This window comes from Hoplias malabaricus, chromosome 5 (genome assembly GCF_029633855.1).
Source record: "Hoplias malabaricus isolate fHopMal1 chromosome 5, fHopMal1.hap1, whole genome shotgun sequence".
NCBI lineage: Eukaryota > Metazoa > Chordata > Actinopteri > Characiformes > Erythrinidae > Hoplias > Hoplias malabaricus.
In genome coordinates this window covers 51,356,348-51,383,508 of record NC_089804.1, presented here as the reverse complement: position 1 = coordinate 51,383,508, position 27,161 = coordinate 51,356,348, and the positions used below count along the sequence as shown (strand labels likewise).

At 42.6% G+C, this 27,161-nt stretch overlaps 1 protein-coding gene across 5 annotated transcripts in view; it reads right to left on the bottom strand.

Annotated features, from left to right (window-relative positions):
- casz1 (castor zinc finger 1) overlaps positions 1-27,161 on the bottom strand; it is a 224,625-nt gene that overhangs the window by 59,895 nt on the left and 137,569 nt on the right. For 2 of the 5 annotated variants that reach the window (XM_066671953.1, XM_066671957.1), the window contains exon 1: positions 24,687-24,756. The exons of the other annotated variants lie outside the window; for them this stretch is intronic. In XM_066671953.1, the coding sequence (XP_066528050.1) occupies positions 24,687-24,735 (49 nt within the window). In that variant the 5' untranslated portion in view covers positions 24,736-24,756. Of the gene's footprint in view, positions 1-24,686; positions 24,757-27,161 lie in introns of those variants that run through there. 5 annotated transcript variants of the gene reach the window in all.

The window sequence follows — 27,161 nt, the reverse complement described above, 5'->3', positions numbered from 1 at the left end:
CGGCTGACTAGCGACCCCCGGCCCAACCTTGCCCCTAAACCCCCAACCCCACACACTTACACACACACACACACACAAAAGTGCCACTCTTGGTCCAGTGAGCTGGGCCAGACAGGAGAATTTGGAGGGTTAACTGTCCCTTGGGGGGCTGTCAGTGTAGTGGGTGGCCCAATATTGCTGGTGCCCCAGACTGCTGCTTCACAAGGAGCCCCTAATAGCTTAACACGCAGTCGACACTGATATATTCCACACCCCAAAAGACTGGCTTCAAACCGTTTAAGCTGTAGGTGTATTACACATTTAAACTAATATAATGCAAAATTAAAAACAGATTATACATAAAGAACAGTTGAGCAATACACAAAAAAGACTATATATGAGTTACCTTCCTACTACCCCCACTTCAAAGAAATCAGAGATGGCGGTTTCCTACAGTGCTCCATTTCATATCAGCGCAATCTGGATGACTTCATGCATGTGTCAAAAACAGTCAATTTAATACAAGTAGATGTAGGAATGATGAATATCATACACAACGTTAGCAACAATGAGCAATCTTTCGATATTCGTTTGATTCATTCATGCATTTTAAGGTGGCGCCACAAGCAGGACGGTGACCCACTCTGAGTCCAGGTATGAGGATGTGTCAGGGCTGTTAGAGTGGACTAGGCCCCCACAGAAATTACCTGCAGAGTTCTTCAAAATCCTGAATGCCAAGGGCAGGTGGATTAAGGTATTAAAACAATCGCATTCCAGTCTTGAAATAGTCCTGCGCACGACTCAGCATCGAGCATATCCGTTCAAGATCAGGTGCGAGCGTAATAACACCGCAGGCAGGATCTGCTCCCCCCATTAGCTACGAGCATCAGGGAGAGCTAATGCGAACAGATTATGCCATGATTATAGTAAACGCTCCTGTTACAATCCCATCATAGTAAAGAACATATTCTGAAATCAAACAGATGGCTGCGACGCACTCTGATTACTGGGAGCTTTAGTGCAGAATCTTTTTTATTTTTTACGAATGGGAAAATAAAGATACTCGAGCACAATCGCTTGCCACAACTATGCGGCATGTCTGAGGTTTTCTCTTCTTTTCTTTTTTTTCACAGTTTCCCTCTAATTAGGATCAGGCAGCTAGTTGGGAGGAAAGAGGCAAATTGGAAGACACGGGTTGCGCTAAAGTTCAGCCCAGAATCTATTTACAGTGCAGAATTAATAAGAACCGGAGGTGATAATGGTGCCAGCACACTCAAACATTTGGGTGAGTGATTTTTAATTTAATCACAGCCATTTAGTACAAGTCTGTTCTTAAACGCTACAATTGTGAAGCCGCAACACTAAACAGACGCACATTCTTTTGTGCTTTTCCTTTTTCCCAAAGGGCCTCCGCTACAGTGCTCTAGAAGACTCGTAAAAGAAAAAAAGAATCCCAGTCATTTCCGTACATCCTTATCTGAGCCTACTGTCGCCACTGAAATGTACATATTCAGTTATTAGCTTCTCCTTCACTAAGAACAAGTCGAGTGCAAGGAGAAAAGCATCTTAATTCTTTAAAAATTCCATTAGTGAGCTCATTGCCACCATGGGAGTCTCTGGGAAGGAGGCACTTTCTCCAGGAGAGCAGGATTTATGCCCCACACATTGCGCTCAAATGGACAGCTCTCCAAACCTGAAAGCCCTCATTCTGATGTACTGATAATAAAACTGGCGATAAAAGCAAATATCATCCAAAGCAGCTGAAAGGGCATAATTCTTTCCCTCTAACCCCCTATTCATTTTTGGAAGTTAGCTTGAATACCAATTTCCCGGTGATATTTAAGGTGCGTGTGAGCTTGAGTACTCAACTGTGAAATTTTGAGGCACTTCAGAAATACACAATACAGAGAGCAAGCCTGTGCCTGTTGCTGGAAAATTGCAGATAAGGATCTGTTTGTCTCAAAGTGAAAAAGACCTTTTTTCTTTCTTCTCAAAGTCTAGTCTTTTGTTGTCATGTGAAATACCCGTTCCCCTCACCGCACGGTTTTGTAATCATGTGTGCTGAAATATCCCCGATTAGCAGGCACAGATCTCCTCTGCTCTCTTCTCTCCGTCCACTCATCTCTCGTTGGAGAAACTTACAAAACCTCCAGGCTGAACGCTGAGCATGGCAAACGCCTGCATGTTACTTATAATTGACAATAATTAAGGTGAGCTTGAAAATAATTAAGGTGATGAAAGCTAAGCCTCTTAGAGGAACACAAGCCATCTGTGGTCACAATATTGCAGCCGGAGAAAACAGCTCAACTTGGGGAAGAGTGAACAAGTGCGATGTAATTTGTGTTGTGGGGAGAAAAAAAAAAAGTGGTTTCTTCTCTCACTGTTCTAAAAGTATAAGTCCCCCTGGCCCTGCTTTGACTAGGGAATGCACTGGAAATGACAGACAGCAAACAGGAAGCCAGAGAGAAAGAGAGACAGAGAGAGAAGAACCTGTGCCCTTCAGTCGCACAGTTAAGACACAGTTAACGAAGTGTGACAGCTGCCAGCTCCTTGACAATTGGGGTCAGTTAGAGGAAAAGTAGCTCAAGTTTTCAAGGCTTTGTAGGAGATGTTCAGGAGCAACTGCCCACCGCAGCATCAAAGGGGATTAGAGGCCACGGCCATCTGCTGTCAGGACAGGCTCAGGGCCTTTCATGTCCGGCTTGGAGAGAAAGCCAATCCCTCCAATAGTGCGACTCGGAGCCTCGCTGCAGGGTGGACCACTGGAGCTCTGGAGAACGCGCCCACGGAGCCTGGGGATACGGCCAATTAAGCCTAAAGTAGTCAGACGCAAGAGGCTATGCTCTCTAATGACAGATACTTGCATGGTGCTGCTGTCAAAGGCACACGTATGCCATGCGTATTCTGTAGGTATACGCTGTTGTTTGTCATATCACAGAGCTCTTTTCTCTCTAGCACTTACTGACACTCTCTCTCTCTCTCTCTCTCTCTCTCTCTCTCTCTCACCCTCCCCCTCTCTCTCACTTTCTGTTTTATTGACAGGCCACGGCAGCCTTTTTCACTCAGCCGCTAATTTGTTTTGGGCCCTATCCCTGGCCTCCCCCATGACTGTTTCCTCAATAGCCTGCTACCTTTTAGCTCAAGCGCGCAGCACTTGACCCGCCGCCGCCGCGTGTTTCCACCGCTCTAATTGTCGTTTAATCACATATCAACCTGTCACTTAAAGACCTGCTTTTTTCAATTGCAGACATTTGCATATCGTGTGAAACTAATTTCTAACTGAAGCTCTGCTGTCTCTCTCTCTCCCTCTCTCTTTCTTTTTCTCTCCCCAACGTTACTCACTCCGCTCACAAACATACAGGACATAAAGTGTTAGATGTTGTATCAGGTGTGTTAACAGGATCACACGTGCAGTGCAAGCGTGGTTGTGAAGGTGCGAGTAGCACTGAAGGTAAACTGTGGCAATGGGGGAAATCAGCAGGCACCGCTGGGGTGCGTCTCACTTTCCTCTTCTGTAACAGCAGACGGAGAGTACCCTTCCCGTCCCCGCGGCTGTATGCGGGCCACAGGTCTGTTCGCTATCTCCCGCACATATCTGCAACTCATGCTGGGACCGAGGCCGGGGGCCATAGGCTCGGAGATGCTTTGCTGGAGAGGAGCTCCGCCAGTGGCGGTCCTCTAGAGATGGACAAGTTTAATTATGAAGAGGAGGGAAGCTCTTTGTTCCATCTTTTATTATATTAATTGATAAAGGCGGCCGGATGTGGGTGGGGGGGTGGGGTGGTGTTGAGGGGGGGCTGAGAAGGGTTTTCACGGGGGCTTAATCCCGTTAGAGGCCCTGGCAGCACCCCTGCCTCATTGGGACCTGCTTTTCTTCAGGTCGTTGCCTCCACCCCCTCTCCCCAGGGCAGGGCCACAATACGCCAGCCCCATGATGAAGAGCTACTGAAGAGGCTCAGTGACACACACCTGCCTGAGGGGACGAGCCTTCTGAGCTGACGGTTTGGGGTACAAACCTCAAACATTCAAATAAAAACCATTCAATTTCACTTAATTCAATTAATGCGGTACGTTTCTAAATTATTTTCGTAAAAACACAAACGCGACTAGAAAAAAAATACGTACACAGTTGTGGAAACTTTATTTCCCCCACATTTTATAAATAACCCAGTCCTATACAACATCACCCTTGTTAATTAGCTTCGTTAAATATGGCCCAGTAGAGATGGAAACAAGCTAAACATGCACTTCAGCAGTACTCTAAAACCAGGATTAAAAACTACTGGATTATAGGAAGTGATAAGATAGTGATCCCTCCAACTCAGGACCCCTCAGACTCCTTTGCTCAGGTGCATCCTGATAAGGATGAACTTTCCTGCTCCTTGCTCCTCAGGTGTCAATCTCTGCCTAATGGCCCTTACGATGATATCTGTGCATATGTTTGTAAATAGATCTCGCATTTTTCAGACTCACTGCCAGGAACAGCTTTTTATTTCCTTATCACACTCTGTTACTATTTTTTTTTTCTGCAGAACAACATTCACGTTTAAAGTCAAGCCACTGCCGAGCCAAAGATTAGGAAATTCTGCTTGAGGAGTGGTGCTACAAAATCTAAAAGATTGAGAAATGGTTGCATTGTATTTCCTCATCTCAAATCTTCGTATTACTACCTTTACTAAAATAAAAAAAGATTTCATAACATACTCATTACTTATTACTTAACACGTATTGTCAAAAAGTACATGAAGGTAAAGCCTTTTTTTTGTGTGGCACAGTTGTACATATTAAAAGCTAGAACATACAATTACTTTATTAGTGTATGTCCTGGGGCTGTCAGATAATTAAAATCATTTCTTTGAATTATTCATAATAATGTATTGCATTTTATATCTTGCGTGTGTAGATAATCTTAGATGAGGAACTTGATCATAGAGGAAGCTGACACGAGCCAGGAGAAAACTTGTAGCTCACCAGCTACCAACGACTTAGTCCTGTCACTACTCTCAGAGCTATAAGCGTGAGTGTGTGTGTGTGTGTGTGTGTGGGGCTATGACAGTGAGTCTCTTAACTGATGCAGCCACTCACTGAAGGGTTCATCTCAGCCTGACCAGGTTCCTTGTCGTTCATTCCTACAAGGAGCTGAGACTTCTCCAAACTGTCAAAAGCATTTTCCACCGAGCTGAGGAGAGGGATGGGAGAGAGAGAGAAGGAGGAAAAAGAAAAAAGAAAAAAAAAGCCCCTGCCACCACGCGCATTCACGCACACGCACACACTTTTCCGCGAGGCTGTCAGGTAAATTAGATCTGAAAGCTGACAATTTCTGACCATATTTCCTTGATTATTTCGAACAAATGCACACCAGCCGCTCTAAGGAGATTAAAGTGACATAAAAGTCCCGAGTGGGAGGAGGGAGGGCAGAGAATCCAGGTCACCCCCATTTGTCCCCCTGCCTGACAGCAGCTATATCGCTATCCAATCCAATAAAAATCCCCCCTCCTTTTGCTTTAATTAATTTTACAGCTAGCTTGCTTAATTACTTTCAATCAAAATCCTCTTGCCATCACAAAATTAGAAATGGTTCAACTCCATTAGTCTAAATTCTTCATTTACATACACAAAGACTGTCAGCTCTTGCTAAGCAAACGGCCTCTCGCTTGATGAGATTGTTTTTTTTCCTCCCCTCACTCTCACCCTCTCTCTCGCTCTCTCTCTCTCACTCACCCCTTCCCTCTCTCATCCTCTCTCCTCCCTCCCCCACCTCCCTGCGATGTTTCATTTTATTTTTTTTTTCCCAAGGAGAAAAGTAGCATAAAATTATTTGATCCCTGATTTAAGATGGTATCCTTTCGCTAATAAGCGTTCAGGTGAGTTAATAGATGTTACTTGCACCGCAGTGAAGTGAGGGTTTGAGGACCATAAACTTGGGCTGGTTTAAATATGTCACTGAGGTGCTTTCTCACTTCTCTCTTACACTCACACTTCAAAAAAAAAAAGTGTCCTGATGCATTTGCCAGATAAGCTCTAATTTAGTTTTGTGCTTAATGCCTGGCCAGGGTCACAATGCGGCAATGTACAGTGCCACAAACTGCCACCATGGTGCCACACAGAGCCTCTAAGTCCCATAAGTAGTGCCATCCAGAGACACATAATATAAATATATATATACACACAGTGCTGTATACTGCCAGTCAGAGCTGTACACTGCCACACAGTGTCAAATACCGCCAAAGTGCCTCACACAGCCACAGTGGCACCCAGAAATACTATGCCTTTCCACACAGTGCCTCCCAGTACCACACAGCGCTAGCCAGAGGTGTGCAGTGCCACAGAGTGCCAGGCAGAGCCACACAGTGCCACACGAGCAGCCGTCAGCTGCTGCAGCTTCTATGTGATTCTCTCAGGCCACAGGATAATTTCCACTGGCGAGGCATCCTCTCCATCACAGTCAGTGCCCAAGGCCTGCACATCAGCAGGAATTAAGGACATGCAGATACAGTTCCCGGTATGAGAGCGAAGCCCACCCCCAGCCTGGCTCAAATAACTAGGCCCTGTAATAATGAGCAAATCAAACTTGCCCATCACTGGTGCCCTGCACATCCCAGAGCAACACCACTCAACCCAGATACCAGCACACACACACACACACACACTCACACTCTCTCTCTCCCAAACTGCTGATGCTCGCTTTGCGTGTTTGTTTTCGTTTTCCGCCACTTCCCTTGACCACACGCACACGCAAAGCCACAGACACTCACTAACTGAGACGAGCTTTGATCTGTTGTCTGCTCGCTAAACATATTACCTTACAGCTGCCAGCCCTGCCCTTCCAGCAGCTTTTTCACTGAGAGGAAGGGAAAACAAATATCACCGGTCCACACGTACAACAAGTACAAATTTGACGCATTGTTCTTCTCCAACTGTGTGGTACTAGACTGTGAAAAACGGGCACTGTGGTGGTACCCTCAAGGGAACGTATTCAGAGCCCTTAGTCCTTTTATTTTTTGTTTGTTTTGGAAAAGAGAATGTAATGTACCTTTAGAGAACACAACTGGACTTTAACACCACTGTTGTAGCTTTAAAGGAACATTTACACTGGGTGTAATTTTAGTGATCAATAATTTACCAGAGAGTGTAGGGGTTTATCGTTATAATGATCATTTTTATCCTAATTATCTTTTCATTTCTTTTCTAGTGAGGCTTTAACAGATAGAGGTTGAGAAGAGAATTCTAAGCGGTTCGTGTCTGTTGTTGCCCTGATGATGCCAGGACTTCAGCAGAAGAACGTTTCTAATAAAAAGTCATTTTTAATCAGCGTCAGACCCAGACATACGATAAGCACTGTGTATTTTGAAAACAGGTACAGGAATCATGCTGTAATTGTTCTGTCATATCGCCCATCTCTACCTGGACGATTAATCACAGTGAGCTCTAAAGCAATGCCCCCAGCAGCTAGCACATAAAAGCCCTGTTCTGATGGGCCTGTAAGGGTAGGGCTCGAGTCAGACCTCCCTCCCCTCCCCTCCCCCTCCACATGTCTCCATGTCTGCTACCTCTTTCCACGCTCTTCCTAACCACTCCCCATTAACACCCTTAATTATCCAAATCCATCATTCTTGGGGTAAATTAAGACTGCCTCTTTAATTCAATTTAATAGGATAATTTTCCAAACTCCCATTCACTTTAACTCAAGCCCTTCACTCTCTCATCTTTACCACTCTCCCTCCACACCCCCTTCCCCGCCCTCTCCCCCCTTAGCCCCTTGTCCCACACTGCTCTGTCCCAGGCAGGGCAGGAGGGTCATGGGCTGACGGTGCTCTTCTGCAGAAGCACCAGCTCTGCTCACTTGGGCTTGGCTAATCCTGTCTCATCTCTCCTCACTGTGCCGCCCCCCACCCCCTTCTCCCACAGACCAGCAGCCCACCCACAACAGCAGCAGGGAGAAGTGGGCCACCACTCTGCTTCAGCTGGGCCAAATTAGCCACCAGCCGCTACCAGAGAACACACTGCCAGCTTCACATTCAGTGTCTACGATTACATTTATGGACTAGTATCTCTTAAATATTCCCATGGTGTTTTATTTACTATGCTCCACTGTTTAAGACCGCAAACTCCCGACTCATTCTCACACAGCGCAGGCTACACTTTCAATATTCAGATTAAGATTCAGTATTTAAGCAGAGTTAGTTTAGTAGCAGTTCTACTGTAAAAAGAGCACAGTCCAAAAGTCTGAAATCCCGCTGAAAATCCGGGACTTTTTCAATTAAAACCAGAAATAAACAACATGTTTAAAAGTTTACTAAGAAGAACAGCTATGACTAATAAAGGGAAGGTGAAATCCTCAAGTGCCTGCATTGTTACAGAGACTCAATTCATACGTATACAAATTGTTGACTGTGTTAAGGCCTTTCTACAAAAAGGTCAGAAATTTTTCTGAGTCAAACTTTTGCACAAACTGGTGACGTCCACAACAGTTGAACGATTGTGGTCATTAAAGCGCAAAGGGAAATCACCAAATATCACAAAATACTGAAATTCATGTACATACAATGATTCCACTAATTATGAGATATTTATCTGTTATGCTGTAAAAATAATCAACAATGTATTAGCCCTCTGTATTAGCACGGTTGTACCGTTTGTTCACTATGTCTCTGTGTACTGTGTGATACTGTTCAGTGCTACATCAACTGTCCATCACTTAGTGTTCAGTCTTTATCTTCGGTATTGTTCTGTGCACTAGGTACGTTGCAGCAGTGAAAACGTTTATTTTTCTTGTTCTGACAGAAATAATTAAAGTTAAACAGAAATACAGCTTATAGACAAAAGCAACAAAAACTATTGTGAAGAAATATTGTTGCAAAATGGTGCACTGCATGTGATGGAAATCTGTGTATATAATAAGTCTCTCCATTATTTATAACTGTTTAATATTGGGGGAAATAATACAAAGTAACATTCATTAGATGGAAAACTGATGCTGTTCAGTGGAGCAAGTCTAGAAAGGAGAGACAAATAAACATTGCGTTTAACAACTGCCATGCTATTGTTCCTCTGACTGCACAAAAAAAGATAAATAGTGTTTTCCCCCCATCCAATTATTCAATGAGAGAATGAATTTGCCCCAATTCTCTCATTCTGTACTGTATGCTAACACAAAACACACACACACACACACACTTCGTCCAGTGTTAAAGCATTTCCCACACGCTCTTTGTTTGGGCATTCAGGACAGACTCTGGGAGAGTTTCAAATGATTTTAGCCGTGATTTAATTCTGCTTGTTAAAGAGTGATGTCAGCACAATAGAAGCCGAGCCTCTAAATCCACCACATTCACCCAAAATGCCAAGATGAGATAATCATTGGTGACGTCTGCGAAAACACTTATTATATTCGCCCATCGCCTGGCTGAAGCTGCTAAAACTCATCAGCGTTATGCGCTGATTTTTCTCTGGCAACAGAAAAAGAGATTGTTTGTGTATTTAGACAAAAAACTGTACTTTTAAAGCCACAGAGCTCCACTCGAAGAGCTGTGACAGGACAGAAACACACTGGAGCGTGTGATAAATGTTTTGGGGGGTTTTCGCTCCCCACAAAATCACATTTTTAAGTATTACTGAAGTATACAGAATGAGTGCCCCACTGGACCAACAAAACACACCTCACAGTGGTGAGAGTCATTATGTTCAGTTTTATAAGGAACAAGTGCACACAGCTATTTTTACAGGGCAGGATCGGTCAATCTCCGCTCTTGTCTCAGCACTCGTCCACATGGGCTTTACCAAAGTCCCATAAAAGGTTTGGAGCTGACAACTCAGCACTGGAGATAAGAAAAGGATCAACCTGAGCCTTTCTCGTAGCTTAATTTATTTTAAATCCAAGCTCTATTTACACACTGCTGACTGCCAGTTGGTGCCCACTTAAACCCACAGAAACACAAATACTTAATGGCCACTGCAACACCTCAGCAAAGTCCTGTCCAATAAATCTATCGCGAAAAAATAACAGCAGTCAGACCTCAGACAGTACACTTTAAGTATGGATTAATACCAAATTATAACTGAAGATTAAAAAAAACGTCTATTTTTATACACCAACATCAACAAGTGTTACAGACTCACAAACAAGAGACTCCATCTTACTTACTGCCTCTTATCTTACTCTCCCTACTGGCTTCTAGCTACAGGCAGCATTCCACATGTTACTGCAGTCAAAAGACATCTTTGTTTCACTATTATTTGGTTTTCCTTTATTCTCTTAATTCAATGACAGCTGTGACTTTACATTATGTGACCATTTCAGGATCTGTGAAACAAACAAAACAAAAAAACCCCCAAAACGTACTGAAAGTAATGAAAAAGCCACATTATCATGTGCTAAGAGCATTTCTCTTTTAAAAATGTAGCTTTATGAAGATGTACGATTTCTTTGTCTTTTTTAACAGTGACACAATAAAATATGCCATGGAAATAGGAATGTGGTGTCACTGCACTGAGGAGTGACGCTGTGGCTCTCGGGCTGGAGGCTGGAGAGCTTTGTGGAGAGAGCGTGGGTTAATAATGAGGAGTACTCCAGCAGTATCTGATGAAGAGGTGAAGCCCTAATCCTCCACCGTGCCCCTCAGGAGGAGGCTGTGTTTATCATGGCTGAGGAGGCACTGCGATCTGGAGGAGGGGGGGGGGGCGCTCACGTCTGACAGGATATCTTCACGGATACGCCAGCACTTTAACCCGGCCTGTTATTAAAACTCTAATCTGTTAAACATGTCAGTGTTAGCACTTTTTGCCACGATTAATAAAACAGCACCCCAGAGCGCTGTGTAGGCCCTTTTCCTGCCTTGTGGTTGTTGTTGCCTGTGTTTTATTTTTTTAAGTTTTGTATTTTTGGTTTCACCGTTTCCTGAATCAACACAGGCGCCAATTAGCAATTAATGTAAATTATTCACTTTCAAACTACTAACAAGTTTGATTATATTTGTGTTAATGATTGTATTATTGCGAGCACTAACTTGGTCACTAAGTGAAATTCTAGAAAGAACAATTAAAATATGCTGGAAATGAAGAGATAAGAGCATTTTTCAGCATGTTCTTTGGAAGCACACGGAATTCAAAGCGGTCTTGGCGGCCGGCTTAAATCAGACGAGCTGTGAACGATCTTAAACTCGATGACAAAATGCGCTGGTGGAGAAAACAGGATGATGCAGAGGAACAGTGGCGAGGCGGAGGGGGGAGACTTAAAGGACGTGATTTATCTGAGCTTGATTGCGTGTTAATCGAGGTTACGTGTATTAAGTGGAATCTAATTGGAACAGACACTGGCAGCCTGACAGATCGACATGATGCAGATGGATTGAGAGAGAGCGAGGGAGAGAGAGAGAGAGAGAGAGTTAGAGAGAGAGAGAGGAGAGAGAGAGAGCAAGAGAGAGAGAGAGAGAGGGAGTGAGAGAACGAGTTAGAGAGCGAGAGAGAGGGAAACAGGGAGATAGAGAGAGAGAGAGAGAGAGAGAGAGAGAGAGAGAGAGAGGGAGTGAGAGAGAGAGCAAGTTAGAGCGATAGAGAGAGAGAGAGGGAGACAGAGAGAGAGAGAGAGAGAGAGAGAGAGGGAGGGAGTGAGAGAGAGCAAGTTAGAGCGAGTTAGAGAGCGACAGAGAGAGAGAGGGAGTGAGAGAGAGCGAGTTAGAGAGCGATAGAGAGAGAGAGAGAGAGAGAGAGAGAGAGAGAGATACATTGGTGAAGCCACCAATATGAAGCTAGTCGGAGGTGTATTCTAGCACAACAAATGCTGAACACTACAATTGGACACTGGCCTCTCCAGGACACAAATCCAACAAGTTTATTGGGTAGATTTCATAAATTATTTATATGTGTGACAAGTTGACAGTGTATGAATATTCACTTCTAAGCAGTGCATTGCCTGGCCTTGGTGGAGGACACATACAGGAATAAGCAACTGGCGTTACACAGCCCAGGCATGTGCTTGAAATATCCATACAGGCTTTTCTGGAAATGAAGGACAAATGTATTTTTGATGTTGTATGAAAAGTAATACACTTTCTCAGCTTTAATGGAGGCAGATGAAACAAATCTATACTTTAACAAATGTTTGGTCTCAGCGTTGCAAAAAAAAACCCCACTCGTTTAGTAGGTCCGCGCAGCCTGGGGACATGTCCCCTCGCGGATCCGACAGGCCATGTGCTGCTTTCTCTCACACACACTTTTTCTATCTCATCAGACAACTGGTGTGAAGGCCCTTACACTAAATCTGAAGCATTTACCCTATGACAGAGTGCCCTTTATAACACCACTGCACAGAAAAAGGCCCAAGAGTCGCACCTGTTGTGCCAAACAACTGCTCTTTGAAAGGCTATGCAAATGTTGAACAAATTACGAGCCCCAAAAGCAAAGGGAAATAAGTGGTACCAAATGTGTTCAGAAGCTCGGGAGTGGAACTGTCCGCCTTTTGGGTTCAAACTTCCCTCATGCCTTTTGAGACCACTCTGCCAGCACCGCCCTGTTAACACACATCGATTCCACCGAGGCTGAGGCTCACAAATGTCATTTGTTGTCATCTTTTATCACAGCGGTGTCCAATAGCAGCCTTGCATTATTAACTGTGTCGTGGATGACTGTGTCCATTCTTGTCCCTTCATTTCGCTCCCGTGCTAGCACACAGATCACAATATTGATACGGCAAATGATATTATTTTGCGGCTCAGATTTGCAGCTGGAATAATTTATGTTTTATTTTGTGGGCACTCAGCCCCGAATTGAAGAGAATAATCCAGATGAAATCATTTCAAGGTAATTGCTTAGAGACGGAGATGAGTGGAAAAATACTGAGGACACGTTTCATTCTAAATATATACGCCATAGACGCATGTGTGATGTTGCTGTTTCATGTAAGGGTTTTCCCCGCTTGGCTTAGTCAGAAAATAAGGATTCGATCAACACGTCTACAGACAAACGACAGGGCACGCTGATTTATAATAAATATAGTGACAAGAAGGTGGTGTAAAGGCAGTGTCAAACCAAAACACAAGATTGCGAGTGAAAAACGAGAAATAGAAAAATACGAATGCGTGGCTATGTGAGGGAGGGGTAGTAGAGAGAAGAAAGTCCACAGGCATCATTTAGTGAAGACTGGAGAGAATGGCAGTTGGAACCTCACTCGTCAACAGAGAACGCCCAAATCATTCCCGACACCATCCCGTCATCGTGCAGAGACAGGGGAGTTACTTCGGTCAGCCGCTGATTTGATCCATGCTGACTGTTACACTAATGGCATTAATAAGGACAAAATTACTATTTTGAAACACTGAATTTTCATTCTCTAGTCTGTAAGGCCACATCCCTGCACCCACCCGTTTACCCCCCAACCCCTCCCCCCAAATCAGCCCCCACGTGGACACGGCCGCTGGCCTGGAATGCCGTCCAAATTGATTGCAACATTTTGAGAGGCTGAAAAGACACCGATCATTGAAATTTGACCCTCAGCTATTTTTAAGGGTTTGATTGAGATATTAACTCATCCAGTCCAGCCCAGATCGGCCAGATAAGATTTCTGCTGCTCCATATGTGGCAGAGACTCCACTGATCCCAGACAGCTTGCCGGCATTTTACAAGAACATCACTCCGGGCTATGCATCCTGATATTGGCTTAGGAATACACCTAAAAAAATTAAATAAATAAAAAAAAAAAACTATAAAAAAAAAGCGCCTGGCTTCCGATCTTCCGAACACATCTATATATTCACCGTTCAAACACAAATGAGTGTAATATGTAGAGAGGAGGGGATGGTCATGCTCTGCCGGCCTCCCAGCTCTTACATTGAGAGAGAGATGACACAGTGTGATCAAGGACATGAATTGCTCATTGATTTTTAGCGCCAGCTTAACTATCCATTCCAATTGATTTTAGCCTGGCTGGGTGTGCGAGTTATGGCACTTTTAATGCATCTCCTGTATGACTGCTCATCATGGACACAGAGAGGATTCAGAGACATGCAGGGGAAACATTACATGTGAAAACATTTGACCAAACATGCAGGGAGTGTTTATTCTCTCTCTCTCTCTTGCCCTTTCTTCCTCTCTGAGAAATATGCACATCATAAAACTTGCATGTGTACTTTAGTCTCTAATTACTAGAATGCGTCAGAATTTTCACCTCAGAAAACCTTCTACTGATTGCAAAATACAGCAAAAAGCGATTAAAAATCTTGCTGAATCCATAATCACAGCACGTAACTGCCTGCAGCCGGCTGCCAGAGGGTTCAGGAGGGGCTCACGGGAAAAACACCGCTGTCCTGCTACAGAAGGTTCCAGTGGCAGAGGAGCAAACCGACAAAACCTTCAGAGGATCAACATGTGCAGCAGATACAGTATACATTTCAGTCTGAGAATATACACAGCCCTGTTTACCAGAAGTGCATCAAATTTCCACTACAAGTCTATGCACGCACATGTTCATACTCACTTTCATACGTACACTGCATGTGCTACAATATTACACATCCTTCAGATACAGCCCCCTCAGATGTGCTCCTCTAGACCGGCTAATTCTGTCCAACAAAGCAGACATGCAGAGAGAGATTTGCACAAAATGTACGTAAACAGTAGATGAATGCAGATGCATGCTAAACCACACACGGCAATATGTGAATAATTAGAGAGAATCTTTCTGTAAATGTAGCTTTTCTCTCTAAGCAGCATCACATCTGCATGAATTATTAATAAATCCCAGCTTTGGTGAAATAAGAGATAATGTCAGAAATGTGATCCAATACACAGCCTAAATGTCATCTGTCACAGAGAAACGCATTAAAACACAGACTTGCTAAGGTTAGGCACACACACACACACACACACACATGCAAGTGGGGAGATTTTTTTACTTCTCTTTCAAATATCATACACTTCTATTACAGTACTTGCTCTGAAAGATTCTTTTCATCCTCATTGTGGTGGGTTCAAAAGCCATTTAGTACGAGGTAGATTTCTTTCTGTCTTCAATGAGCTCCAAATAAAGCACACTTTACTTGGGTTCCTTTAAAAAAAAAAATCTCTGCGTAATTAATGTTTTACAAGTGCTGCTGTATTCTTATTCAGAAAATGGCTCGATCAAAGCAGGCAGGTTCAGATTACGCACCTAATTGAAATCCTACATTTCAGAGCCCACATCCATTTTTTTTTCCCTCTCTATCCCTTTCTCTCTTTCTCTTACTGCACACAATGAAGGAGGCATTTGTGGAGCCCACAAATGACATCAGATCATCAAAGCAATGCGTGCCTTTTCTTTTTTCACTGTATTTCCCTACTAAGCCTTCATGAGACAGACTAATAAAGCTGTAAATGCAGGAGGGAAGTAGGCAGTGTGTGTTTCAGTGAGCTGCCAGCAGAACCGCTATGAGGGAGACTCCAGCACACACACACACACACAGACACACACACTGTACGAGAGTCAGAGCGAGGGGTCAGAGACTGGCTGCTCAGCATAGAGGGTGATCCACATCTGTGCTTGGTTCTATTGCTGGCACGGTGCTGGTCAGTCAGTTGCACAGAAACATTCAGATTAATTCATTGTATGAGCAGCTGTGGGGCAAACAGGTGTGAGCAGAGCATTCAGACTCTGAATACTTCAAATATCTCTGAACTTACTTTTGCAAATACTTATTATATACTCATATTAACTTAAATTTAAAGACTCTTATTGTGTAAAAAGATATATATGTCCATTATGCTACAGGTTGTAAAGAATCTGGGTTGTTTTGATTTAAATCATTGAGTTAAAAGGTCATTTACATACGCCAGTCTAAATGAAAGAAGTACAAATAAAGCTTGCTTTATTCTTAGGAAAATCAAGAAGCTAAAAAACAATCACTAAAAATACATTATAGTTGTACAAACACTATAGAAGCATGAGAAATATATATTTAAAACATATATGTCCTAGCATAATTATACACAGTATTTGACTTTTGTGTAAAGTATAAATGTCATACAACAGCAAAAGCAGCACGTCATGGAAAAGTTTATGATTGGTCTTGTTAATCAAGGCAAAAATACAGTGCTTCTCTCTTATTTACCTAAACCAGCTCACTTTCCCAACTATTGTTTTATGGGTTTGTTGTTCTAGCAGGAGGCATTATAACTTAGCATTCTTTCCCAAGGTCAGCTGCTGGCGTGACACACGCATTATTTGCTTATGGGGCTTTTCAGGTCAGTTCTATTATATTTACATCAAATAATTTTTGATAAGGGATGTAAAAGGCCTATAAAACTCCACCATAAATGGGAGAGGTGTAGCTGAGAGAAGAAAAAACTAAGGACAAAAGATCAACTAGCTTTTTTTTCCCTTTCTTTTTTATCTCTGACACGTTGATATTTTTCCATCTTTGAGCCCTGAGCTCGATGGTGCCAGGGCGCCCTGGGCTGGGCCGGCTGCTGACCAGGCCAACAGCTCCTGTTTCTGAGCCCAAAGTGCCTGCCTCCTATCTCTACTGCGCTTATAATCACTTAACAAAGACTCGGGCATTTGCACAAATTAAAACATCAATAATGCACAAGTGCTTTTCAGTTTGTGCCATAGACACCCCCAGCAACGGGGCACCGGCGCTCTCTCAGGCCCGGGCGGCTCTCTCACCGGAACAAGAAATAAAACTGAGAAGATTGGGGGCTGTTTCTTTTTCTTTTTTCATTTCCATTCTTTTTTTTTTTTTTTTTGGGAGAATGATAGAAAGTGGTGCTTCAGAGTAAACAGCCAACACCCTTGAGTGGCGTACTTCCATAAACAACATCCCCATGGCATGGCCGCCATTGGTGATTAGTGGTCTCTGTGCACACACAGACATGGCTTTAATTCCGTGTCTTCACCCCATGTCTAAATCTGCGCAGCCAAGCCTCTTATTTACAAGGATGAGAGCAACCAAACAATCTAGCTGGGCTGAGGCCGAGTATGTTAAATATGCACAAAAGGGGTCAAACGAAGCCCAGGCTGGGAAAGAGGGAGGAGACGAAGGAAAATCTGCCAAACTTCCCCAGAGAAGATCACACTGAGATCGACAGGAGCGACGGGGTTCCTGTTGAGCACGGCTCTAAGGGCACATCGCAGTAACAGCACATTAATCCTATATGGCCGTTCACTGACCACTAACCACATACTGCACTTTGTCGTATGTATAGTCTATGACTCCAGTATGAGCCATACATTCAATTAGGAAAAGATTTGTAATGTGTGTGCCTGAGCCCTAATGTACATATTTACAGAAATTAAACACATAACCAGAATTCCTTCTGCAGCCACAGAGATAATGCAGAAAAGGAGGGTTCAGAGGGGAAAATAAAAACGATCATACGGGCAGAGAACATTCAATTCACCAGAAAATGATATAAATGGCTACTAAAGAAAGGCAGGTGGTGTTTATGTGTCACGCAACATGCTTAAATATTTGCATCTACTTTCCCTGAACGGAACGAAGTGCTCAGTAGTGTTGGTTTTATCCCTCTCCTTTGCTTTCTCCCTTTCCCTCAACCTCACAAACAATCTGCTTGTTAGCAAACTGTCGAGACAGGCACACGGCACACAAATTGCACTCGGCCGAGCGAATTTGTTTTGCAAGGGTGACCTGTTTAATCATCTCATTTTCTTTTTGCGGACATTTATTCATCCGGTTTCCACGGTTACGGAGAACATTAAGGGGCTACAGTAATAAGGCCAGAGAGTCAAACAGGTAATAAAAAAATTAACGCCGTTTTCCAGCAGCCGACGAGGAGTGCGGCTGAAATGAAGCCGGGGAGAGGGGAGCGCACGGCCGGGTGAAGAGGGGCTTCCAATACTTCCCAAACAATTAAAACCTGGCCTGCTTATTTCCCTCCATAGAGCAGCTGAGGTAGGGTTTCCTATGGACACGACACTTTCTGAACAATCTCCACTCAGCAGGGAGGGGAATTGTTTTAAAGTCATTCTGTTTCTTTATTTATCGCCTTGCCCAGATTACTTATCAGGACCATCAAAACTGCCTGAATTATGATTATTAAACATTTCTTCCCTCCTCCTCCTCCTCCTCCTCCTCTCAGATAAGATTACTGTTGCTTGCAGAAATGTGTGGTTACAAAGACATGTTGTGTAATTACAGATAATATATAATGTCAGTTTTACCAGCTTGATCTAGTTTTTTATTTTTTTTAATCGTGTATTGCAGAGTGTTTCATCACAGAGTCTGTTCAGTCGGGTAATGGAATTGACTTTTACTGAAAATATTTTTGAGAGATTAAAACAAAAATCAACATGTGGCAGATGTCTCTCTCTCTCTCTCTCTCTCACTTTCTTTCTGTCGTACTCATTTCTTTTTTTTACTCTTTCTCTTTGTATCCGTGCCTCCAATGAGAATCGGTGCCCTTTCACAGCAAATGATGAACCCAACTTACAGCCAAATATAGAAAATCCCAGCAGAAGAGAGAAGAGGCAGGACAGGTGTTGAGAGCCCTGCAGAAAGTGACTGGCTGAGACACACCAAAAAAATGGTCTTGGAGCATTAGAGGCAAAAAAGAAACAAGCAAATTAGCATTTTATATCTTTCTTCTAAGTGTTTTCAGCGATCCCTCCATGTCCCGGTGAGATTTGCTGCCTTTTGCGGTAAAAGTTGTTAAACACAGGCTGGAAATTAAACAGCGATTCGCATTCTACTTGTACGGTCTGCGAGCCATAACGTGGCATTTGTCGTGTTCTGAGCAGTTGTGGAAAATATCTAAATCATGTCGGGACGCAAGGCTGGCTTCAGCAGCTCCTGTATGCCCTTTAATTCATTACTCACTGCATATGAATAGATGGACATAAAATTGCACAAATAATAGCACCCAGGCCTGGTGTCAGGTTGCTTGTTTGCCAGAGAGTTGACATTGTGTTTGACTCATTTCACAAGAACCCCCCAGCTGCCCGCCTGAGAATGGAAAAACCTGTGAGAGCCCCAAAACGTTTTTTTTTTCCCTGCCTGAGTATCAAAGCTCTTCTTTTTTTAGAATTCAAGTAACAGAAATTTAAGGAGCCAACAGCCGTGTGTCATTCTCACAAACAGCGAACCAGGCCTTATCGCTGGCTGACCTGTTTAGAGCTCCAAGGCACTAAAAAAAGATATTATTAATGTCAAACTGGGAATATAATTGCACAGACGGTCATATTTTTCAATTGTACAGACCACAATTGAGCAATAAACAACTGAATAACCGTATAATGTCCAGTTTTAAAGAATACCAGAAGATTATAGGAAATCTCGTTGCCACAAAAAAAAAACACAGCAGTCAATGCAATATTTTTTCTGAAGGGCTTGATTTCGAGAAAGAAAAGTGGTTTATTTGTACCTCCCCTTGTAATTATACAACAAAAAAGTGACAATTTCACAAAAGAAAAACCATATTGCTTAGAAACTTCTTTTCACCCTTAACATCTTAATCTAAGGGCAGCAAGTGACTCCAACCAATGTATCCTCACTTACACATGCTCACACACAGCAGGACGAGGTGACACCTTGCCTTGGCCAAGAGGATAAAGAAAAGCCCCCAAAGCTCATGGGGAGAGAAATCCCCAAAGAAGCACAGAGTGGGGGCAAAAAAAAAAAAAAGCACTAAGCTCCAACCATGAGACTGCCAACTGTTCTGTTAACAGCCTCTTAACAGGTGTGGGCCCTAGAACCATGTAATCCTATCAAGTTACAGAGTTTAAAAAAATTCAGGCAAACAGCAAACTCCTGAGCGTCTAAAACCCACCCCAACACCACCCCCACCGCCCCCCCCAACCCTTTCCCAACCCTGCTCCAGCAGTGTGTAGGCTGTGACAGAATTGAACAGCTGGGCTTCAGATTTATCATGTACAGACAGTAATTATTGCTGCCGCTGCCTGCTACTGACCCAAGTGAATAGAATGTCACAGGAAAAAACACACAGAGCACGGGGACCCGCGGCAGGGGAGGGTTTCAGACGCAGGCGCCCCTGTTTGCAGTCAATTACCAGACAGGACGGGATATCGGCCTGGTGCCTCTCCAGAGCAAACATGCTCTCTCCCAGGATGAAGGTGACAGGGAACACACAGCCGTGTGCTTCTTTTACTTATCAATGGAGGGGGAAAAAAAGCAAGAGGCATTTAGCAAGGCATTCAGTGAGTGGGCATTTTCTATCAGACACAAAACCAAGCTGGAAAGTGGGTGTCCTTACATGATCTATTAGCACAAATTCAAGCTTGACAAATTTCCTGCTGATAGACAGCACATCTGCAGCACACCCGAGATACAGTGTGTTCTCCATGACCGCCACAATACACAGGCTTTCATGCTGGTCCTCAGCCCACCCACCGTGACCCCCCTTGCGTTTGGTCAGAGATAAGGAGCTGAGGACTTCCGGCACGCAGATAAACTATCAGTCTATCAATCACTGGCTCTAACAGCCAGCTGCTAAGCAGTTAACCTGCACAGAAAGTCACCTACAGGGAGTAGCAAGGCTAGTGAGATGGGAATGCTTCAGAGCTAAAGTAAAGTACTACATAAGCAAGTGGCAAAAGGCAATAAAAACCATGAACACAGGTTTTGAAAGAAGAGGATAAAAGAAGCTGCAGTAAAGCCAACTGAATCATTTTAATCAGAAAGTCTTGTCGCCATGTTTTAAGATGAAAAATATTCCTGTATTATATGCTAAATTATAATATAGAAAACTTCATACAGAAAATATTTAAAAATCCTAAATTGTGTAATAAATACCACCTCTACTTATTCGATTGGAAACAGCCATTGCAAGCTCCTCCCAATTTGTGCAGACTCCACCCACAAACTGTGCTAGTGAAAATAACTCAGAACTACAGCGGCATGGAGAACGCGTGTCGGAGGCGTTCTAGAGCAGTGCTGGGCTGACTGAACAGCAGAGGGGTCCGGAGCGTCCTTCTTTATGGCTGAACCCATCCTGCCTGCAACCTGCCCGCAGGGTCGTTCCCACCTTAAAGACCCCTGCCACATTTAAAAGGATTAGACGCCACATTTTGTGCTGGCTTAATCTTCCTTTCAGACGGCCTAATAAGTGTGCGTCGATAAGCCAAGCATGCAAATTTCATTCTAGGCCAGCAGAGCTCATGCTTTCAGACAAATGGACTAAAGTATTTTACACTGTGCTAATTGCTTCTTCATATTCCTCTTTTCTCTCTTATAGGCCGTATCAGCGCCAGCAGATTATTCCTCTCTCCCACTTTGCATGAAATTAGAATTTCATGTCGAAGATCATAAACGTGCAACAGAGCCTTTCTTTGAGCCCTTTCCAAAGAGCGGCGTCTTTAGGCAGAACTTTTCCACTTTTCCAACAGACCATCCATGGTCCGTCCATGTGATGCTACAGCATGGAACCACAGAAACGGTGCGAGGAACAAACTTATTCACCGCAATTTAACGCTGTGGCACAGGAGCATCTTATATGACTTTATTTCCTGGCATTAGTCTTTACAGAAAAAAATCACATGAACTCAGGAACTCACCTGATCTGTAGGTGCAGCTCTGCATTTCCCCACTACCAGGAAACATACACCCACAAAATGGCAACTCATACACACAGAGAATCCTTATAAGAACCCGATCATCTGCACTTACAAATGAGTTACTACACTGCAGCTTAATAACAAGAGTGACAGTGATTAGTAGAAGAAGAAGAAGAAGGAGAATTACTAAGTGATATTAAGAATACCTACAATAACTGTATTTCCAGTAAACACTTTGAGGGCCTTAAGGTGCGACCTGTTTATTATTCGCGAGGACTTCCTCTCGCAGTATTAATTAGGCTATTACTGTGTATTGGTGACGGAAAGGCTTTGAGCTTTTAATTAGGGTCGGGTGCCTGCATGAGTGCACAGGAGAGGAGAAGAGGAGAAAAGGAAAGAAGAGGAGAAGAGAGGAGGGGAAGGAAACCGAAGAAAAATGGAAAGAAGAGAAGAAAAAATATATATTGTTGCATTTAAACTCTATTACTCTTTGTCATGCTGCCTTTGTCCGCACCACAGGAGTTCAGATCCTTTTTTTTTCCTCTAGCAGATAAAATTTGTTTATCTGGCCTGGGCTGGTAAAGGGCCAGGGATAAGAGTTGGGGTATTAGAGGACTAAGTTAATTATGATGTTGGGTAGTCTGTGTCCTATCACAAGGCACATGTACCGGCTCAGGCACGACTCAATTGTCTGTCGCTCTTTTCCAGCGTGTTTTTTTCCCCCCCTCCCAACACACCACAAAACAGACTCAGTACAGATCCTTTAAAACTGTACTAACACAGAAACGCAGTGCCCAGCACTAGATGAAAGACTGGAAATATAATGAATAAATCCAAAATCCTTTAACACCTGATAAATATCAGAACTTGTAAATATTCTAAAATTGGAAGTCAGTGTAAATAAAACAATGAACGAAAATTTAGCACACAACATATTAAAATAAAATACCAATATTAAATAATATCTCATATATTCCTTATTTAAAAAGTTAAAGTGTGCATATATAATTATTATAAAACTTCAAATATATCTAAGATTTTAGATACTTTAATTGGAGCATATCTCACCTAATAAACTAGAAAAAATAAAATAATAAAAAACAAAAACCCTCTCTTCAAGTCATTCGGACTTTTTTTATTAATTATATATGAGAATTTAAATAGCATGTGTTGACATGGCAACCCTGGTCACCTCTCTGCTAAAATACTCTGTGTCCTGACACAACAATCTGACCAGCAGAGGGTCCCTCAGGAGAATTTGGCATAAAAGGGGTTAAAGAAGATGCCTCACAGCCCCCTGCTCCCTCTCAGTGTCCTCCTGCTAAATTTATTTCAAAACTCTGTTAATCTGCAGTACACAACATTCCTATTAGCATAGCCCAGCCCCCTCATAAAAATTCCAGCTAGTTTAATTAAAAAATGTAAATTTACTGTCAGGCGAGGAGCCGGAGAATTAGGACAGCAACAGCCTTTTTATTGCTTAAGACATCAAATTGATTCGGTTGTTGCTAAATTGTGATAAAGGTTACAGAGGGCTGCAGACCTTGGCTTGTTTTTCCTCCTCATTTCATCCTATTTTGCGGCCGAGCGGTAAAGGTGCTCAGGGCGGACAAGGATTTTAAAAACTGAGCTCTCGGTGATAAAGAAAAAAAAATAAAAAAGCTAGGCTTCTGAATAAAGAGTTAAAAAAAAACTCCAGTCAGAACACAGTGCACAGAACTAAATGGTACATTTTAAAAGCCTGGGTGTGACTCCACACCTATTCAGTCTCAAATAGAGACATAAAAGCCACATAGAGTAAGTATGAAGAAAAAGGGATTTTGAAAGGATTGAATATGAATTGGATATTATTCCCGGAATGCATTGGGCTCTATTTGTGTGAGAGCTGCCATGAAGTTTCATTTTCTTCTTTACTCACTTCTTTTTTTTTGTTTTTATAACAAACAGCATTCATTTACAGAACACATTTAAAAAAGAAGTTAAGAATAGCAGAAGAAATCACCTGCAGCTCTAAAAAGCCTTTCTGATACTTAACAACTCCGTTACCAGCTGTTTTGACATGTCCAAATAAATGTGTACAATACACACTTCACTTGTAGTAATAACTACATAACTACAGCTGTTATCTTCAGTCTTCTATTTTATTTTAAAATCTAAGTTGAATTTATTAGAAAATGTTAAATAACTGTTGAGAAGAAATTAAACAGAACTCCACAGGTCTCTTTATAAATAACTAAACAAACAGAAACAAATACGATCATCGCTCGCACTTGTGTGACACACACTGAATGAAATGTAATGACTCTCTGAACACAGTATGAGAGTGGAGTAATAAGACAAATATGTACGACAATTGCACAACATTAATATTAATATGCGAACTACAGAAAATGTTCAAAGGGCAGCTTTGAAAAAACTTTGATGGCAATTATAGAGGCACTGACACGTCCCAAAACATGATGGAAAGAGGAGGGTAATTAAAGAGGCTACAGACAACGGCTCGGCGACATTCCATATGTTTCGAAATATCCCTAAAGAGGGAAACATGGGATAAATAGAAGAGGGGGATCACTTGTTGTATGTGTTCATGTATCCTTAGATGTGTCAAAACAAAGGTCCCACAACAGTTTGTTTGCTCAGTCCCCTTGGCAACAAACCCTTAGGCCACGCTAAGCACTCGGCTGCTAAATACCTGTGTGTTATCTCTATCCACTGCCTCTGTAAAGACATATCAACGTACGAGTGAATAAAAAAAATGATCCGGATTTTTGTTTTTGCTCAGAAATGGATGGATGAGGAGGAAAAAAGCATGTGAAAGAGGCGATGAGGAGCCAGGAGTTCTGAGTGACGTACAGCAGCTCACAAACACAAATAAATATAGGTACTTCCAGGTTTAAACTGAAAGTATTTCTGCTTAAGTTGCTTCTGCGTTCAGAAACACACTTCTGTGCTTAAAAGCAGCAGAATAAAAGTAAGATCATTGATCGCTCGTATGTAATGCTCTCATCAGCTCTGGGCTCTGGTGGCTATAAATAAAGCTGTAGTTCATCTACAGCCCACGGCTCACGGCAGAGTAGTTAAAACATGACTAACTTCCCCATTCACAGACAATGATAAAAGGCACACCTTTTCACATTAAAACAAAGACACACACACACACTGCACAGGAGCGCAGACACGGACACTTAGGAGAAAGGAGAGCACTTACCATATTCAGGATAGTCGAAGTTAAATCCTCTCAAGCATGTAACTTTCATAATATTACGTAACTCTGTCTGAAAATCATCAGAAGTAAGCTGGCCTGTGGGAAATAAGCACTAAAATAAGTGGGGTAATAATAAAAAGAAAAACAGCCTTTTTTCTCTCAATCATGTGCTAAACTCCTTGACATGTAATCTGTCAATAGTTTTCGCAGCCGAGATAATGCCGGCTGCCACGAGTGAAGTTGATTGGCAGCTCAGCCCGGGCCCCTCCTCCTCATGGTTTGACGGGGGGTAGGTGAAAGAATACAGAGGCGGCCCCTTTGCTTGCTCGCTCACACACTCCTACTCTCTCTCTCTCTCTCCCTCTCTCCCTCTCTCACTGGTTTTCTCTCATTCACATACACACCACAGAGACACACCAAGCAGTTGGCGATAGGAAATTACGGAAGAGCAGGAACTGGAGCAGACTTTTTTTTTTTTACCCCTCCCCTCCCCTCCCCTTAGTGGGCTGGCTTTCCATCCGTGAGCCTTTCAGCTGGTCTGGGGGCGGGGCTTGGCCCCTCTCCATGCAAATGAGAAAAGGAGGGAGGGAGCCACCGGCCGCTTCTGAAATGTATCTACATGGCTCATTACATATTTTATATTCTAGAATTTCAGCAAAGCAAATAGAACTCATTTTGTTTTTCATTTAAGAGAACCGATGGCTCGTGGCAGACGCTCGTGGTCGAGGCAATTTTAGCAGCATTATATCCACAGAAACAGCAAGCTCATACAATCCACTGTGACGTTTAATAACTATCCATAAACTTCCCACGTAAATAAAGGCGCTTATGAAAATGCAAAGTATAAAATTAAAAAATGTGAGGGAGTGAGAGGCACTTGGGAAACATGCCTGAGAAAACAGGATAAAACACCCTGTAAAAATATGTAAATAGTAATAATATGACCATTAATATTAATAAATGAACTGAATATGCGTATATTGATATATATATAAAAAGACTCAATTTGAGCACCCTCACATTCCTGAAAGTGAGACTCTAACTGCAGACTGAGAGGCATCAATATTGAAGAGTACTCACATGGACTAAGTAACCTTATCCAGGAACAGTTGGTTGTAAATTATGACGAGGAAAAAAGCCACCCCAACCATCCCCCGAACACATCCCTCCCTCTTTCTCTCTCTCTCTCTCTCTTCCTCCCTCATTCACTCCCTCTCTCTTTCAGTGCTCTTCCCCTCCTCTCTCTCTCTGTCCCTGTCCCTCTGATAAGGTATCAGTTTTCATTGTAATTTCAGGTGAAATGATAAACGGCAGCCGTTACCAGGTGGCAATGAATACTTTATAAGACAAAGCCCTTATTTGCCTGGCAGTTTCTTCCGTCGTGGCATGCAAAGTGCTCGCAGACATTTTCAACATATTTCCCATATTAGCATAATTCTACACAGCCAAATATAGCCATTTTTAGCCATAAGTCACACACACAGTGTGGACAGAGTGATACGAGCGCTGCACAGGAAGTGTTGAGTTCTGCTGCTGACCAAAACACAAGCTAAAACTTTACCCATAAAAAAAAACAACAAAAAAACAAAGTACTGAGAAAAAAGAAGCTTTTGAAAAGGGGAAATGCATATTTTAGGTAATGGTTCATAATTCTGTGAAATGAGTCAATCCCTAGTTCCTGTTTGCTAACTGCTCTCTGACAGTACAGTATGCACAAAACAGGTTTTGGTTGATTCAGTAATTAGAACTGTGAGTCATAATCAAACAATGGTAATGTGTTCCCACCTTAAACCTGCACCTCCAAGGGGCGAGCCCCTGTCAGTCACACGGCACCTCTCACACTCAGCACTAAAACTCATCAAATAACCCATCCTCTTACAACTTCAGGTTTTGGAAGCAAGAATATAAAGTTTTCAAAGAAATGCAGAATCACTATTAAAACCTGCGCATTTATTTATGCATTAGTTCATTTACTTATTTATGGCTATAGCACAAAAACATATATGTGTCTAGATAAAATGGACATTTATTTTGTACCCTCTTAAAAAAGAGGGCTTCTTAGATTGGAGGAACAATTCTGGGAAACATAAAAACCTAAAAAGGTATAAAAAAAACAAAAGGGAAAACAAAAAAATGGAATACTTCAAAAGAACACCTTTATTTTTAAGAATAATTTTAGTGTTTTTTCTAAATTGCTGCACATTTAAAGGCAATATGCAGAGTTTTAATCAAAAAACTTTTTATAAAATTCTGAGGATGCTTCCTCACTCACTGTTTGCTTCTCGCCAGCCTTTTTGCGCATGCGAAATCATTCCCAGTGTCTGTAAGCGGTCATAAAAACAAAGTCTCTCGGTCTGGTAAGCTAAGCTTTCTCCTTGTGCTCCCGGCAGAGAAAAGGCATCTGGAGGTTTTAGACAATAAAGGGACCTCCAAACATTGAAAAGCATGAACTGAGATGAAGACACTGCTCTGTTCCTA